The 19,498-nt window shown below is 42.3% G+C and overlaps 1 protein-coding gene across 2 annotated transcripts in view; it reads right to left on the bottom strand.

The window, feature by feature from the left end:
• The window catches only part of USP13 (ubiquitin specific peptidase 13), a 112,716-nt gene that overhangs the window by 33,518 nt on the left and 59,700 nt on the right, over positions 1–19,498 (bottom strand). For both annotated transcript variants that reach the window (XM_040428263.1, XM_040428264.1), the window contains exons 9-13: positions 17,122–17,193; positions 13,656–13,749; positions 9,682–9,807; positions 7,610–7,763; positions 6,768–6,942 (exon numbers count right to left, since the gene is read on the bottom strand). In XM_040428263.1, coding sequence (XP_040284197.1) covers positions 6,768–6,942; positions 7,610–7,763; positions 9,682–9,807; positions 13,656–13,749; positions 17,122–17,193 — 621 coding nt within the window. The remainder of the gene's footprint in view (positions 1–6,767; positions 6,943–7,609; positions 7,764–9,681; positions 9,808–13,655; positions 13,750–17,121; positions 17,194–19,498) is intronic.

Genomic DNA, 19,498 nt, shown 5'->3' with positions numbered 1-19,498 from the left:
GTACATACGACTTTTTTGATCACTTTTATTACCTTTTTTGGGAAGTAAGGTGGGGAAAATTTCAATTTCATCATAGTTTTTTTTTTAATTTTATTTATGCCGTTCACCGTGCGGGTAAAGTAACATGACCGTTTTATAGATCAGGTCGTTAGGGACGCGGTGATATCAAACATGTGTAGGGAATTTTATTTTTTTCATTTTTAATCAGTGATAAATGTGTTTTTTGATTTTTACTTTTTTTTCACTTTTTTTTGACCCAGACCCACTTGGTTTTTGAAGATCCAGTGGGTCTGATGTCTGTATAATACAGTACACTATATAGTGTACTGTACTGTATTTTCACTTTACAAAGTCTGATTACACATCTGCCTTTAGCAGAAGTCTAATCAGCACCATGGACAGCCGGACGCCTGTGAAGGCGTCTGGTTGTCATGGTAACCATCACTCGCTGCCACAGCAGAGCAGTGGGTGATGGGGAGGGGGGCCCCTCCCTCTCCCATCGGGGGCTGAAAAGGCACAGCAGCCCCCGATGGGAGAGGGAGGGAGCTCCCTCCCTCTTAACCTTTTCCATACAGCGGTCCCTACGGACTGCGGCATAGAAAGGGTTAAACGCATGGCATCTGTGCCAGCACAGATGTCAGGCGTTTCAAGCAGAGTGTCAACAATGTGCTGACACTTTGCAAACCGCTCGGCTATCCTGAGAGAGGGGGCAGGCGGATGATCGCATGCCTGCCCGCCCTCCCTGCCGCACTCCCCCCCCCCCGCTGCGCCCGCCGTCAGATAACAAAGAGGGCAGCAGGGGGGGTTAAACATTAAAATAAAGCTTATTTGAAGTTTCTGATCCCCGCGGTCACAGACCGCAGGGATCAGAAACTTCCGAAACCGCAGGTCTAAATTGACCTGCGGTTTGCTGCGATCGCCGACATGGGGGGGGGGGGGTCACAGGACCCCCCAGCGCATTTAGCCAAGGTGCCTGCTCAATGATTTGAGCAGGCACCGGGTTCCGATCACCGCAGCCGGGCGGCGGTGATCGGAACTATACATGACGTACTGGTACGTCATGTGTCCTTAAGTACCAGGACAACATGCCGTACCGATACGTCATGTGTCCTTAAGAGGTTAATCATACCCTGTCACCTTTACCCAGTCCCCTGCCCCTTAATCATACCCAGTGTCACCCTTATCCAGTCCCCTGCCCCCTTAAATCATACCCAGTGTCTGTCACCCTTAATTTAAGGGGGGCAGGGGACTGGGTAAAGGTGACAGGGTATGATTTTTTTTATTTTTTTTTATGTAATAATCTTTATTCTTCTTTTTACAAATACATCTTACAATCTTAAACAATCTTTAGTCTTGTTTTACATTATAATCAATATACATAGATGCATATCATTTACATTCCCCTACCCTCCCTCCGCCCACTGCATGTTTTCCCTCTGGAAAGAAGAGAAAAAAACAAAACAAAAAAAAAAACTCCCCCTCCTTCTCTCTCCCCGTCTCCCCACCCCACCAGGGCCTACAGAACCAGCACCCCCACAAGTAACAGCTATTTTAACCATTCCCGCCACAGTCTTCCAAAGGTAGATTTTTTTCTTCTTAGATACCAGGTGAAATTTCTCTCTAGCAAGCGAAATTCGGGTAAGATTTTCCCATTCCTTAACCGTAGGCGCAACACTACCTCCCCAATGTTTAACAATGCATTTTCTGGCCTGAAATAAGAGTTTAGATGCTATATCTCGATGATCATGTATCTTTATTTTATCCATTACCCCCAAAATACATATTTCAAGGCACCCAGAGATTCTGAATGAGTGATATTCCTTTATTTTTTCGATTACCTTCTCCCAGAATTCCTGAGCCCCCGTACACATCCAGAGTATATGAACATCGTCTGCACCTACTCTCCCACACCTCTGACAGCTAAATTCTTTAGATATACTATATTAAATTGAGTAATTCAATGGGAGCAGTTCTTTGATACTCTACTCTTTGCTTGTATAGCCAATTTCCAGAATTCTCTGATTGGGTACTTAGAACATCTTGCCATTTATACCTTAAAGTAATTACTGCTTTTCCCTTAGTTTTTTTTATATAAAAGGCTTCCATATATTTTAGAAACGAATTTCCTCCCTGGCGTTAATTTAAAATTTTTATCCAAAGATTGTGGGAGGGCAGCAATTTGTGTTCCTTTTCCCAACGTCATTCTTAATGCTTGTTTTAGTTGTAAATAGTAGAGGCTCAAGTCCCCACTCCCTAGTTCATATTCATTTTTAAGGTCTTGGTATGCTCTTATACCTCCCTCTTTCCATACCTGGCCCAATTTAAACATTCCATATTTCCACCAGATTTTCTGTTCTATAGTTTTTAATTCTATAAGATGCACATTGTTCCACAATAGGGTATCTGAATAGATTTCATTTTGGAGCCAAAATTTTTTCGTTTCCTTCCAGACCTTAGCCATCAGCTCATATATCGGTATTTTGCTAACTTGCTGTTGTGCCAGAATACCAGCTTCGACTACTTGAAAAATATTGCCTTTATCCAGCTTTTTATTGATCCCCATTAACATAGTTTTATATCTTTGCGAATTACTCCATATTATCATATTTTTAATATGGCCAGAGAAAAAATATAGTTCCAAGTCCGGAACTGATAATCCACCCTCCTTCTCCTGAATCTGTAATATTTGTGGTCTTATCCTTGTTTTTTTCCCTCTCCATATCAAATCCGACAGAAGACTGGCTATTGTTTTAAAAAAACTTTTTAGGAATTATAACAGGTGTATTCCATAAGATATAATTCAAAGAAGGCAATAAACACATTTTCACCAATGAAATACGACCTGCCATCGAGAAAAAGTCTTTTCCATACATCTATTTTTTTCTTGATTTCCTGAATTTTAGGGATCACATTCATCTGGACATAGTCCTTAGGGTTTGGAGTTATTAGAACTCCTAGATACTTAACAGGTTCATTTCTCGTCTTTATTTCAAGTAGCCCCGGTATTAAATCCCTCAGAGGATCAATCGGAATGCAGGCAGATTTAGACCAATTTATATTAAGTCTGGCATATTTACTATAATAATCAAAAGATCTGAAAGATCCTAGCAAGTGATCCATGGGATCCCACAAACAGCATAATATCATCTGCATAGAGAGAAATTTTTTCCTCATGGTCACCAAACCTGAAACCCACAATTTCTGCATCTTGTCTAATCATGGGTATGATTAAGGGGGGCAGGGGACTGGCTCTGGGTGACACTGGGTATGATTAAGGGGGGCAGGGGACTGGGCACAGGTGACAGGGTATGATTAAGGGGGGCAGGAGACTGGCTATGGGTGACACTGGGTATGATTAAGGGCCTTATAATGTGCCAGTAAAAAGGGACCCCATAATGCCCCCCAATAATGTGCCAGTAAGTGTCCCCATAGATGCCCGCCCATCATGTGCCAGTATCAAGTGCCTCTCTCCTTCCCCCCCCCCCACATGTCCCAGTATCATAGTGCCATCTCTCCCCCCAATGTGCCCGTATCAAGTGCCTCTCTACTTCCCACCTCCCCTGTGCCAGTATCATAGTGCCAAACCCCCCCTCCATGTGCCAGTATCAAGTGTCTCTCCCCCCCCCCCATGTCCCAGTATCAGTGCCATCTCACCCCCCCAAAAGTGCCAGTATCAAGTGCCTCACTCCTTCCCACCCCCCATGTGCCAATATCAAGTGCCATCTCTCCCCCCCATGTGCCAGTATCAAGTGCCTCTCTCCTCCCCACCCACCCCCCATGTGCCAGTATCATAGTGCCACCCCCCCCCCAATGTGCCAGTATCATAGTGCCATCTTCCCCCCCAATGTGCCAGTATTAAGTGCCTCTTTCCTCCCCCCCTATGTCCCAGTATCATGTGCCTCTCCCCCCCCCCCCCCATGTCCCAGTATCATAGTGCCACCACCCCAAAAAAATGCCATAATCAAGTGCCTATCTCCTTCCCCCCCCATGTGCCAGTATCATAGTGCCATCTCCCCCCCCCATGTGCCAGTATCAAGTGCCTCTCTCCTTCCCACCCACCATGTGCCAGTATCATAGTGCCATCCCCCCCCAATGTGCCAGTATCATAGTGCCATCTTCCCCCCCAATGTGCCAGTATTAAGTGCCTCTCTCCTTCCCACCCCCCCATATGTGCCAGTATCATAGTGCCATCTCCCCCCCCCCTCCCAATATGCCAGTATCAAGTGCCTCTCTCCTTCCCACCCCCCATGTGCCAGTATCATAGTGCCAACCCCCCCATGTGCCAGTATCACAGTATCAAGTGCCTCTCTCCTTCCCCCCCATGTGCCAGTATCAAGTGCATCCCGCTCCCCCATGTGGCAGTAACAGTCGGGTATTTAAAAAAAACAACAAAAAAACACATACTTACCTCCATGTCAGCGATGCGGCCTGTGTCCCGCGCTGTATGTCCATATATGGAGTCAGTGCTTGTGTATTTCAGAAAAGTTTCTGCTGGGACTCGAACCCACAACCTTCTGTATCAGAGGCAAGGCACCTAACCTGTGCCACTGACTGAAAAAATATGAGACTTCTACTGTAGACTCTGTTATAGCTTTGATAGCTAGTGTACATCCATACACATGACAGCTGCCCCAGCGCACTCAGCTCTGCTACATCTATACACGACAGCTGCCCCAGCACACTCAGCTCTGCTATATCTCTATATATCTATCTACTGTATAGTAATACTTAGAGATATATAGATATAGCAGAGCTGAGTGTGCAGGGGCAGCTGTCATGTGTATGGATGTACACTGACTATAACAGCTATAACAGAGTCTACAGTAGAAGTCTCATATTTTTTCAGCCAGTGGCTATGCAGCTCTAATAGCTGTGTGGGTAAGTGCTTTGCCTCTGATACAGAAGGTTATGGGTTCGAATCCCAGCAGACACATCTCTCCCTCTCCTGAGGACGGCAATACTGAGGACTATGCCTGGGATTCGGCGGATTTGAATCTCGTAAATGAGAAACGTGTAAGTTGTGACACAGGCAGGGCATCTTTAAAGTAGTAAGGGCACTGCCGGGAGTTGTGAGAAGGCTGCCGCCGTCCTGCATGTCGTTACAGTGTGTGGTGTTTGTGGTAGTCGCTACACCGGCCAAGCAGTCTCCTTGCTGTCGGCACAGCCCGTCCGGGCGCCCCTGTTGCCATGGCGCCCTGTGCGGCTGCACAGCTCGCACACCCCAAAGGCAGGCCCTGGACCCAGGTGTCAGACCCCTCCTGGTCCAGAGGAATAGGTAAAAAGATTTTGGAAAACCCCCCAAGATTTTGGAATAGTTATATTCCGATCAGCCGAACCTGCATGTCATTTGTGTAGAGAGAGGAGGGGAGAGGGTAAGTCTGATAAGTTAAAAAACATTCATCCTCTCTTCATCTCTCTCTTCTCCTTCCCAGGAATGTAGTATCTTGTACGGGGCCAAAACATTATAAGCCCATGCAAAGTGACTTTTTTTATGTTGTATTCATCTTGGGAAAATTTGGACATTAAGTTTTTTTTTATAAATGATAAAAGATGCGAGTTTGTATATTTTACACAGAAAAAAAACCTGCTATACAAACATAGCTAAAACGAATACCTAGATTTTTAAACAAAAAAAGTGTCTGTATATTTTACACACACAAATTCCACTATACTATTGCTAAAACTAATAAATATATATTTTTTATTATTTTTGTTTTATATAAACGAAAAAGGGGTGTGGGTGTGAACGTAGTCTGCTATACTATTGCTAATAGTAAATATTGCTATAACTTTCAGTTTTAATTTTCTGTATTGTTCTTTTTATTACTTTTTAATATTTATTTATTACTTTTAACTTATTAACTTTTTTTTTTAAAGTGAATTAACCCCTTCATGCCACAGTCAAGGCAGGAAGAGGTTAATTCACAGCCTGCAGGTGGCGCTCTACAAGCATTTTATACTGAGATGCTTGTAGAGGGGTGCTGAAAGCACCGCTACTGCTGCTCACGGCACTTCTCCCTGTGACTGCAGCTGTCTAATGACAGCGCGGTCACAGCCTTCTGCAGCAGCACGGGCCGCTGGCAGATCGCGATGTAACCCGACGATTTTATACGTCAGGTTACAGATAGGAGCATACCGCCGCAACGTATGAAGTCAAGTGGTTAAAAAGTAGGCATGTCTGTATATATATACTTGTCAAAGGGATATGTGTTTGAGATTGTCAAGCTAAAGACTATGGACACCTTTGGGGGCAATTTATTTTTTTATTATTGCATCCTAATTATTTTGGGCGAAAGTAATTTTTTTTCAATTGGTCTTTATTAAAAATATTCAAGACACATATGGTGAAAGCTGTACAGGAAAAGCTGTTGACTTTTTTTTTTTTTTAAAGATCAATGGAAAAAATGATTTTAGCGGAAGAATGAGTATAATGCAATAATAATTTAAAAAAATGCACCCAAGGGTGTCCATTGCTTTTAATGAATTGCTTAGCAGGTATTGTTTTGATTTATGCACTACCTGCTCCACCACAAATTTGAACCAATTTTTACCAAGTCACAACTTGCCTTCCACATACTGGCTATGGATATAAACAGTGAAAAACGCCACCTCCTGGCCACTTGCAGAACAAGAATCTGGCAGAATAGAAATTCATATTCACACCACTCCTGATGATAAAAGCTCCACACAAGGTATGTTTGTCCTGCTTTCCCCCAAGACCCTACCTAAAACTGCAGACAGACTCCCTTTAATAGAGGGACACTTACATAACACCTGCAGACTTGGCTTGAAGAGCACTGCTCCAGAAGTCATCCACATTCTCAGGCTCAGAGAATGCCTGAATACAGGCACTGAATGGGATCCTAGCGCGCACTATTTCCGGGGGTGGTCTTTTTGAACTTTCTGCCTCTCTTCTCTTCAGCTCATAGGCAATCAAATCATCTGAAACACATCAATATACGTATCACCATTAGATGTATAACTGGTGAAGATGTGGACTTAAGGGTTCATTCACATCACTGGAAAAAAAACTGGATCCTGTAAAACAAAACACCCTGTTGTCATACATTTGAGCAATTTCCGTCTGAGATCCGTTTTTTTTAGATGGGGAAAAAAAAAAAAAAAAAAACACTGCATGCAGAGTACATCTAAAAATGGAGCTCAGACGGAAATGGCTCAAATGTATGACAACAGTGTGTTTTGTTTTACAGGATCCAGTTTTTTTTCCTCTCTCTCTTCTTCTTCTGACGGATCAGAAGAACGGAAAGCTAAACAGTGATGTGAATGCACCCTAAGATGAGTATAATGACCAACAAATAGAATGTAGGACAAAATGGAGATATGGTTAGAAAACTAGAAACACTTGGAACAAGCACGTCAACGGCACCAATGAATTTTAACAGGAACTTATTCCCATCCCATTGTGGAGGCAGAATTTCTGAATTACTCCATTGACACGAGGTATGGCAATTCCCAATTGTCAATATATTCACTTCATGGAAGAAAAACAGAGGGACAGCATAAAAGTTCTAAGAAAAGATGCTCCAGCATTGTTATTTAATGTAGTACACAAAAACAGACACGGCAGGGCGTCACATAACACTCATACCTTTATTTATTGCTGCTTCCATAGCCACAGGTAACTGCATGATAGAATCAACTCTTTCGGTGTAGCGAACCTTTCTTGATTGGCAACACTGTGTCCGCTCTTCTACTAGAAACCTGAAGACCTCAGTGGGATTTTCTGAGCCGATGCTGTTTCTCTACAAATCAAGAGAGAATTTCTCCATAATACTGCACAAAACGAGTCACGTAGCAACAAGCGGAAAGATAAAAGGTAATTAAACAAAGGTCAGCAATTTAAAAAGTCATCCTCAGTGCATTTTAGTTGTAGCATTTTTTATTTATTTACCTTTATGGATGTCAATATTCTGTGTGCATTTTATGTTGTTGTTGTTGTTTTCAATCTAGTTCACTCTAAAAAGGCAGTAACTGGCTCACAGTGGCTTGCCATACACACAATAAGCGCCTATAACTGCCACCATGACATTATACTGGACAGTAATAGTATTCTAAAGAGGTCCGATGCTGTGCTTGTTACATAGCACTCAATCGCCAATGAAGAGTCAACTAGGTGCAGATTCATGAAGCCTTCCTGGCTTAGTAAACATCCTAGAAGCTATACTAGAGCTGGCGTGTAATGGCGTATCATGTCTCGCGGCAAGTCAATCAAAGCCAGAAATTGTATGGACCGGACTGCATAACTCTTGAGCATCAACCAAAACCAGAGATTTACATGCCGCACACTATGTTACAAATTCAGTTTTTTTCATCATGCAGATCATACATATAGAATACTATTACTGTACAGTATCATGGCATGGTGGCCTAAACTTGTGACAGATTCCCTTGAACTTTGTAGCCTACATAGATTTACTTTCTCTAAGGAATGGAAACTACCAACAAAGACATGATGATATGAGGATCATCAATATTGTACAGAAAGCCTACTCCAGTATAATCTAATCTACAGCAGCGATCCCCAACCAGTGGCTCCTAAAGGGGTTTTATTATCTCAAGAGATTGGTGGCATATCGCTATTGGTATCAGATGTGGATCCCAGAGGTGGGACCCACATATATCTCTAAACGGGCCCCAAAAAAGTGATAAAGAGAGCAACACGCAAGGGCGGCCACTGCTCCATTCACCTTTATGCTACTGCCGGAAATAATCAAGCCTCCACGGCTATATTTCGGAATTTCCATATAAATCCATATAAATGAATGGAGGGTGGACGCACATACGTGGCTGCCCTCTGGTCCCAGAGGTTACGTTAATGCTAGAAAAACCCTTGACAGGCTCCAGCAAACACCACAACCACTGGGTGGCAACACATATAGGATAGTGACATTGTGATACAATATCACAAATTCATGTCGTTTTTGAAAAGCTGGTTCTCATATGACACATATATAAAGAGAGGTCCAACCAAGATGAAAGGTAAGGAGAAACATTTGTATACCGGGGTTGTCTCATAAATACAACAACTGTCTGTATACATATGACCCCCACCCCCTCTATGAGCCAGAATGGAAAGTCACTCTGTATGAGCAGAACCCTTTACGGATAACCTAAAACGTCCACCATAATAGCTGCCAATACTACATTTCCTGGCTGGATTCGTATATTAAAAGGGATTGTCTCTGATTTTCCATTTAAAGGGGTTCTGCTGTTTTTTTTAAACTGATGATCTATCCTCTGGATAGATCATCAGCATCTGATCGGGGGGGGGGTCCGACACCCGGGATCTCTGTCGATCAGCTGTTTCAGAAAGCCGTGGCCTTCTCGCTGTTTACCGCAGGCCCAGTGACGTCACGACTAGTATCCAATGGCCTGGGCAGGGCTAAGCTCCATTCAAGTGAACAGAGCTTAGCCCCGCCCAGGCCACTGTTACTAGTCGTGACATCACTGGGCCTGCGGTAGACCGCGAGAAGGCCGCTGCCTTCTCAAACAGCTGATCGGCAGAGGTCCCGGGTGTCGGACCCCCGCCGATCAAATGCTGATGATCTATCCAGAGGATAGATCACCAGTTTAAAAAACTGCAGACGCCCTTAAGGTAACCAAACAAATGCATTACTTACTTATTACAAATCAACAGCTCAGAAATATTACTTTACATACCTCTGCCAGACCAATAAGGTGCAAGAAAAACTCTTGAGCGTCTTGTTGTCTGTTTGAGGAGAACTCTGTATGCCATCTGCTTATAAAGGCTTTGAACATTCGAGTTGTAATTCCTTTCGGTTGAAGCTTAAACAGGCAGAGGCAGATTAAAAATCAAAATAGCAGAATATATTTATAGATTACTGGCAGAAAAACCAAATGAACAAGAAGCAAATGCATTATTCATAAAGTAATGGTCCTCCACAGGATAAGCACATTGTACACAAATCAGATCATTATGTACCTGACCAGTAAGGATGGCTCGGGCAGCCAACTGAGCATTGGCCCACAGTGAAAATTCCCTGTACGATCTATTGCCAATCCACCCCTGACAACTATACACCGTATTTTTCAGACTTTTCCCCCCCAAAAGTGAGGGAAAAGTGGCAGTGCGTCTTCTAGTCCGAATGCTAATGACCACTTCCATTATGTTTATCACATCAGCGATATGCGATGTCAGGTCAGGCCAGAAGAAGACCAGAGAGCGGTGAGTAAGTGGCCGGAGCAAGTGAGGTAAGTTTATATAATTTTTTTTTAACTTCTGATCTGAAGGGGGTCTGATCAGAGGTCTGATCTGAGGCTGATAGAGCTTGGGGGTCTGATCTGAGGTCTGATGAAAAATATTTTTATTTTTATTTTCCTCCTCCAAATCCTAAGTGCGTCTTATAGTCCGGTGCGTCTTATAGTTTGAAAAATACGGTATTTAAAAAAAAAAAAAAAAAAAAATTTGGAAAAAAATTTGCTTTAGGGCTCATGCACACGAACGTTTTTTCTTTCCGCTTCCCCGGGCGGGCAGAGATTCGGCGCTGGGCTCTTTCCGCTTCCGTTCCTTTTTTTTGCGGACCGTATGCGGAACCATTTACTTCAATGGGTCCGCAAAAACAACGGAAGGTACTCTGTGTGCATTCCATTTCCGTTTTGAAAAAAGTAGTACATGTCCTATTATTGTCTGCAAATCATGGTCCAAGGACCCATTCAAGTCAATGGGTCCGCAAAAAATACGGAACACATCCGTATGTCATCCGTATTTTATCCACATTTTACGGATCCATACTGTAGAAATGCTATGCCCAGCCCATATTGCTCATGCGTTTGGTAATTAATAAGTTACTGTTTCCGTTTCTAATCCGCAAAAAATGGATCGCATATGGAAACCATACGGATATGTTTTGTGGAATATGGAACGGAAGAGCACTTAAATCAGAGAAAAAAAACCACCTCAGATACGGAACAACAGATCAGTGAAAAACGGACCGCAAAACAACGGTCGTGTGCATGAACCCTTATTGATAAGGTTATCTCCTATACTCCATCTCAGTCTGTGGTGGCTAGGGCCCACCAGTGGAATTGATTCTGGGAGCCCACCCTGTACATGGAGATATCCAATGTTTATTTTTCGGCCTCAAACACATGAGCATGTGCATTTTAGCATTTGACGTACTGTTCAAGCAAAACTGATATAGGTAATGCAGCTGAACAGGAAAAGAGGCAGCCACATCTGGTCAGTGCCCAGGTGGAAGAGCCCGCAGCAGAGAAGGCAGAATTGAGTGGAGACAGTGAAGGTAAGTCCTATGTAAAAGAGCTTCCCTCCACAGGTTAGAACTATGTCCTAATTAGACCAAATGCCCGGAAAACCCCTTTAACTAAGTACAATACAAATGACAATATTTATTTTTAGAAACACAGTGCGACATTATTCCACATTAGTCACCTACCATAAAGAATGGAAGAACACCGCCTCAAAGAAAAGCTAACATTTAAAATAACCGGTCGTGGAGATAGCGAGCTCTGATGAAACCAGATAGAGGGAGGGCTATTTTTATTTATCTTTTCATTGCCAAGTAAAATTCTTGCCCACCCCCATTCTATAAAGGATCATTTTTGAAGACTCTCCAGGCTGACAGCCTCAGCTATCGGCATATCAGCTCTCCGACACTAGGAGAGGTTCATTCCTCTGGCTACAAACAAGTTTACCACACGACACTGTACGGCTGAATCAACAATCGGGCAAAAAGCCATTCTTTATATTACCAGAATTAAACTGGTCACTCATGTTGAGGTTCACAGAAATATCCATAGAACAGGGAGTTCTTTTCTTAAAAGGGGTTCTCCGGGAATTAAGAAAATGAAAATACTTACGGTATATATTACTTTATTCTAAATATATTCCCAAATACCTTTCATTAGTTATAATGGCTCTTTTTGTCTGGGGAGCAATCAGGGGAAATAAAATCGTCCTATTAGTACACACAAAACCTGTCCTAATCACACAGCAGGACAAGTTACTTCAGTACACTGAGCTAAAGAGCTGCCTCATCCTCCTCTCTGCTCTACTTGTCAGGGATTATGATCCTGAATACAGCTAAGCACTTCAGCTAAATCTCTGTGGGAATGGAGTTCATGAGGAGACATGAAGTACAAAGGACGGACAGGACAGACTGTGGTAATGGAGACTGCATACAAGTGCTGCTGCTCATCAGTGACACCCCAGAGACTCAGCTGAAGATCATTTTAAACTGTATTCATAATACCTGACAATAGAGCAGAGAGGAGGATGAGGCAGCTCTTTAGCTCAGTGTTGTGAAGTAACTCCTTCTGCTGTGTGATTAGGACAGGTTTTGTGTGTACTAATAAGACGTCATTTTATTTCTCTTAATGATTGCTCCCGAGACAAAACGAGGTATTTGGGAATATATTTATAATAAAGTAATATTTAAGTATTTGAATTTTCTTACTTCTCATAGAACCCCTTTAAGTTTTAACAAATATTTATATTTCCTATAGTATAACTCTGTGTGGTGCCTGTTCCTCTGTTATTCCTCCTATTTGAAGTATGTCCATACACTGCCCATCACTGTCCAATCAGTACTGACAGTGGCAGACTATGTAAGGCTTAATTGTCAATGAATTCACAAATAGGAGAAATAACAGGGGAATTATACAGCTAGAGGAAGAGATGTTCCACAATTCTTATTTTATGGGAAATAGAACTGTTTACCAGACATCATGCCAGGACGGCTGACAGGTCCACTTTAAACGGCCTTCACCTGCGACATGCTATCACTCAAAGAACCAGTGGTAGTCTGTCATTAAATAATACTGGGGCTGAGTTTCACTGCTTCATTCACTGCTTTAACTGGGTTTTCTGAGACTTTACAACTGATGACCCATCCTCTGGATAGGTCATCAGTATCTGATCAGTGGTGGTCCGACACCCAGGACCCTCAGCTTTACCTAGGCCAGCGATGACACGTTCATCGGTCATGTGGCCTAGGAGCAGCTCAGCCCCATAGAAGTGAATAGGTCTGAGCTGTGATACCAAGCACAGTGGCTTTACAATGTATGGCACTGCTTAGTGAGCACAGAAGGCAGTGGCCCTCACAGAAGCACCAATGCTTTCTCAAGCAGCTGAATGGCGGGGGTCCCAGGTGTCGGAAAAGAGATTATACTTCAAGACCTTGCAAATGAAATGGCAATCTAAGTTAATCTGCCAAAAACATGTGAATCTACCCTAAGTAGAGTAATCACGGATGAAGCAGCAGCGTCGGTGTACCCCGCTTCAGACCTAGCCCTGCTCATTTACTGTCAGCAAATATCTGTGATAGGAGGAGATGTACGAAACGGTCTGAAAGAGAAACGGGACTTGCTGCTCACAGCATCCAATCACAGATTTAATTTCGTATTCTGCTCCTGAAAAAAATTAAAGCTGTTCTGTGATTGATCGCTATGGGAAGAAAGAACATTTGTCTTTTAGAAAGTTTTCAGAAATCTGCTCAAACATGTATCATCCAACTTTGTGGAATTTTCCCATCTACAAAGCAATTAAGATTTTTTTAAAATATCAAACTGAAAAAACCTTTAAAACACATAAAAATGCACAAACTATTTTCACATTCATACTCAACTTCTACCTTGGCAAATGTCAGAATAAATACCTTGTGCTCTTCTTTCATCACCTGCTCTATCAGCTCACATTTCACTGGTGGCTTTGAGTACAGTCCAGAGAGCAGACCGTGACCGAGTTTAGCCCTACCAGCGAAGAGAGAAGTAAGAGGTTACATACTAGACAGTGTACTGTAAGCTAATACAAAGCTATCATTTGGGATGAGATCCCCGAATCCTGGAACCACTAAATATCATCCTCTACATCTAATAACACATAATAAAATGCCGCACTCGTGCCCTGGTTTGGGTGCTCTAGGCATGGGGTGCTAACCCCGTAAATGTAGATAGAGAAAATAGACTTGGGCACTTCTGAAGATTCGTTAAAAAGTACAGTGCTTATTTTTATTTGGTTTTCTTATGCCAAGCAACATCAATGTGTACGTGTGACGTTTCGGTCCGACATGGACCTTTTTCAAACACTAGCTGCCATTGGGGAAAAAGAAAATAGATGATGAGAGTTGTGGAAAGGTGTTTTCTCTATCTACAAATCCAAAATGTAGACAGCACAAATCGAAAAATGAACTCTTAGTCCAACTGTCTAAATGAGTACAGGTTTTTAGGAGCTGTCTGGGATTTTATTTTTAATTCATTCCCCTCCCCTCCTTCCTTAGCCCCTCCGCTCCATTTTGGCTCTGTGGCTGTCTGTCAACATCCGCATGGACGGGGTCATGTCATTGGCTGCGACCAAGTCCGTGCATAAGTTGACAGGCGGGGACCAGAAGTCCAGTGAATACAGCCTCGGAGCTACAGAGCAGTGAGAAGCAGGTAAGTATAGAGCTTTTTTCACAGGTCGCACTGGGTGAAGGGTGGAGTTAAAAAAAAAAAAAAAAAAAATCCTTGACAACCCCTTTAGAATTTCTAATTCAAATGAAAATCTATAGACACTTGGGCACTTTCACGTCTGCTATTTCTGTTCTTCTGAAGAACGGAAGTAATAAGTGCTGAAGTGCCAGATTGGTAATGGAGCCTAACAGATCCCACTTTCTAGAATAGGATCCACTTGGTTGGTTTCTGTTCAAGAGAACATTTTTCTAGTGGAGAAAAAAGTCCTGCATTCAGGACTTTTCTCTCCTCTATTTTTTGCCAAACTCTGTGACGGAGACCCCAAACGCAGATGTGAGCAAGCCCTTACATAACTGATATATCTGTAACCAGAAGTATAAAAAAGACATATCTTACAGGCATTTAAACAGATGCAGCTGGATATCATAGATGGGGAACCAGACTCACAGGAGTCCTCTCCATTATGTGCAGTGCTCAGCAGTCCTCACAATGTATTCTAGCGCTTGCTGTATGATGGGAAACCAGACTCACAGGAGTCCTCTCCATTATGTGCAGTGCTCAGCAGTCCTCACAATGTATTCTAGCGCTTGCTGTATGATGGGAAACCAGACTCACAGGAGTCCTCTCCATTATGTGCAGTGCTCAGCAGTCCTCACAATGTATTCTAGCGCTTGCTGTATGATGGGAAACCAGACTCACAGGAGTCCTCTCCATTATGTGCAGTGCTCAGCAGTCCTCACAATGTATTCTAGCGCTTGCTGTATGATGGGAAACCAGACTCACAGGAGTCCTCTCCATTATGTGCAGTGCTCAGCAGTCCTCACAATGTATTCTAGCGCTTGCTGTATGATGGGAAACCAGACTCACAGGAGTCCTCTCCATTATGTGCAGTGCTCAGCAGTCCTCACAATGTATTCTAGCGCTTGCTGTATGATGGGAAACCAGACTCACAGGAGTCCTCTCCATTATGTGCAGTGCTCAGCAGTCCTCACAATGTATTCTAGCGCTTGCTGTATGATGGGAAACCAGACTCACAGGAGTCCTCTCCATTATGTGCAGTGCTCAGCAGTCCTCACAATGTATTCTAGCGCTTGCTGTATGATGGGAAACCAGACTCACAGGAGTCCTCTCCATTATGTGCAGTGCTCAGCAGTCCTCACAATGTATTCTAGTGCTTGCTGTATGATGGGAAACCAGACTCACAGGAGTCCTCTCCATTATGTGCAGTGCTCAGCAGTCCTCACAATGTATTCTAGTGCTTGCTGTATGATGGGAAACCAGACTCACAGGAGTCCTCTCCATTATGTGCAGTGCTCAGCAGTCCTCACAATGTATTCTAGCGCTTGCTGTATGCACACAGTGTGGGGGGGGGGGGTATGGACAGATAACATAGTGATTGGGACTCAGGTGCTGTACTACATGAATAGTACCACTCCAACTCACAGTATTTGGGGGAACCTAACAAATTCCCTTTATAGAGAGTGTGTCAGGATCTTCATCACCAATGATAGTGATAACAGTGCTGAATAGAGGACATAAACATATGTTCAAACACATGTATGACTGAACATACTAGACTTAGCATTTCAGAGGAAAAACAACAACGGGGCAGATTTACTAATACTTGTGGAAAGTAAGACTAGACAGTCTCACACTGCGTCATTTATCAGAGTGGCTGTTGCACCTTTAGACTGTCTAGTCTAACTTTACACCACCTATTAGTGGGTTTAATTGAAACTAGAATTGTGCACCAAGACTTAGCATTTTTGGTGTCCTTTATGACAGGCCACACCCCGTGGTCCCAAGCCTAGCAAGTGGTCTAGTTCTTACTAGTAAACCCTGCCTAATGCCTTCTCCTCAGCCGTAAAAGACGGCTCCAGTGTCACCGTCATCAGCCTAGAACAAATGCCCTCCCTGCTTTGAGCAGCGGTTTCACAGACGTACAGAAAATGAGATACATGAAAAAGTAGTCTTAGGGCTCTTTCACACTTGCGCTTTTCTTTTCCGGCATAGAGTTCCGTCGTTGGGGCTCTATGCCGGAAAAATCCTGATCAGGATTATCCCCATGCATTCTGAATAGAGAGAAATCTGTTCAGGATGCATCAGGATGTCTTCAGTTCAGGGCCGGAACGTTTTTTGGCCGGAGAAAATACCGCAGCATGCTGCGCTTTTTGCTCCGGTCAAAAATCCTGAACACTTGCCGCATCGACGGATCCGGAATAATAGCCCATTGAAATGTATTATTCCGGATCCGTCCTAACATCTTCAGTTGTTACGACGCAATGACAGATCTGGAAGTTGCGCCTGCGCCAGGAAGTAGGAAGGACTTGGCTGGCGCGAAAAGAGACTGATCCGGAAATCCTGAAGCAAACATCAACATTTTTTTTCCGGATCCGTCGTACAGATCCGGCCTCATACCGGATCAGTCTCTTACCAAAAAAGCCGGAAAGACGCATCCGGAAAGAAAAAATTATGCGTTCTTATGCGTTTTTCCGGATCCGGCGTGTAATTCCGGCAAATGGAGTACACAACGGATCCGGACAACACAAGTGTGAAAGAGCCCTTTGTTTTGAAGCTTACACAAAATATGCGTCCTGCTGAAAATGAGAAAATGAAGGTTCTTTAGAGCAATAATTGATACAGTTGAGGTCCTACCAGGCAGAATGCACTTACATCTGGGTGCTGAAGTCATGTGTGGGATCCAGAGGAGCATAGTCAAATATTCGGGTCAGATTTCCTACATAACTAGGAAAGTAAAGCAATGTCACAGTAAGTAATGGGGAAATCAGAATACACAGAGGACTGTCTGCTTCATTGTCAATCTAATTATTACAGAAAAAGTAATCCACTAGGTCTGTTTTCAGAAATATTATGAAGCTTCATCTTATATTGGCTTCTAATGTATATTGCAAATATGGATGTAAAATTGGGCAGTGCAATGACATGAAACAGGAGTGACTATTGAATCAAGTGTACACACAGACGGATAATACATCACATTCCCTAGAGCAGATACACCAGTATGGTTATTGTATTTTATTGGTGATTAAAGAATGATTATGCATGTATTACATGGTAACTGATGGCTACTGTGTACAGTGTTTAACGCCAGGTATTTTTATGGTTCTTCTGTTAGATAACTAAGAGGGAGGCACCATAATTAACCATTCTGCTCTGGCAGTTATTACCCATTCATTTTAAAATATAGGTCGGCACACTCGTATAATGGCAGTTAAACCATAGTAAAATATTGCAAGTTTATATAAAAATTATAATAAAATATTAATGAAAAATATATAAATGGATGAAATAACTCAAACCCCTAAAAGTATATACATTTATTAAACATAATTCAATACAAATGAGTAAAGATACACTGTACAAAAAAATCTATACTAATATGAAGTGATTCCACCATTTCTCCATAACATTACTCATTCCTGAATATGTGTACACATAGGTTTCAATGACGAAATTACTCATATTGAGGAATGTTATAGTGGAGACAAAAAATGGGAAGAATGACTCCAAATTCGTATAATTTTTTTTACTGTATATGTTTATATTTATTTTTACTCACTTGTATTGAATTAATGGATTTATGTAATTTTGGGGGTTTGAGTTATTCATCCATTTATATATTTTTTTATTTTTATTTTATTATCATTTTTATAGCATCAACTTGCAATATTTTACTATGGTTTAACTGCCATTATACGAGAGTGCCAATGTATATTTTTAAATTAATAGTAACTGCAAATTCTTACTCAATAAATGGTATATCTTAATATTCAGTATTCATCCATTGATCTAATTTTTCATTAAAGGGGTCGTCTCACTTCAGAAAATGGCAGATAAATTTAATACAAGGCACTTACTAATGTACTGTGATTGTCCATAGTGCCTCCTTTCTCAAATAAAAAAAAACGAAACCAAGTCTTGTAGTGTTAATCCTTCTAAGGGCCTTATAGTTGTACGACTATAACTCTGTATCTGAGGAGTATGAGGTAGTCACCATACTGAGATGAGCACGAATGAATGATGACCAATCATGAGATCAGATACTTTCTCGAATTTGAACCTCATAAAAGACACTGATTAAAGTCCTTTGAGCAAGTCATTGGATCTTACTTCTTAAAGGGCGTCTGTCATCTCCAAAATCAGTTTCAAAGTAAGGATAGCTATAGGGCAGCCGGTGCCCTGAAACAAAACCATTTCTTTACTATGAAAATCCAGTTGTCTAATCCTGAGAGGTGCTTCTTATTTTTATGCAAACTAGGTTTTTCTGTGTACTGTGGGTGGGCAGGACCGCTTCATTTGGCGGGCCATCAATCAACCATAACATCACCAAAAAACTCCCCCTCTTGTTTGATTGACATCCCCTGAGATTTCAGATCCAGCCATGATAATACTGGGGAAGCCATGGGCACCGAAAATCTTACTTGCATAAAATTAAGGAGCTTTTCTCTGCATTAGAGGACCAGACCTACCCTACATGGCGGTATGCTTACTTCAAAACTGATTTTGGATGTGACTTCCTCTATTTAAAGAGTATTAAAGTCATTTTAAAGCAAATGTCCAGTTGTAGACTTAAAGGGAATCTGTCACCCCAATTTTGGACCACAATACATGCATAGCACTGCAAATATGGAGTTAAGGTCACTATTTTTTTTTTTCATTTTCCTACTCCCCCCCCTTCCTCTGTCAACAGTCAGAGATGCATTAAAATACATTGTCAGGACTACTGTGCATGCGCACGAGTCCTCTACATTATGTTAGAACAGCACAGCAGTTCTGACAATGTATTTCAGTGCAGCTTTGACAGCAGGAGAACAGGGGTTAGTAGGAAAATATAAAATAGCGATCATGACTGCTTATCTGCGGTACTACTCATGTATTACTGCAGATAATAGTCCAAAATCAGGATGACAGAGTCCCTTTAAAATATATGCCATTCACTACCTATAGGTAACACCTGCTATTTGTTTTCTTCAGTGTGGCCAGATTGGTTGCTTTGTACCTCCGCTTCATTAGAGTACAGTTCTAATCA

Source organism: Bufo bufo, chromosome 4, assembly GCF_905171765.1.
Source record: "Bufo bufo chromosome 4, aBufBuf1.1, whole genome shotgun sequence".
NCBI lineage: Eukaryota > Metazoa > Chordata > Amphibia > Anura > Bufonidae > Bufo > Bufo bufo.
This window is presented reverse-complemented; position numbering and strand designations above follow the sequence as displayed.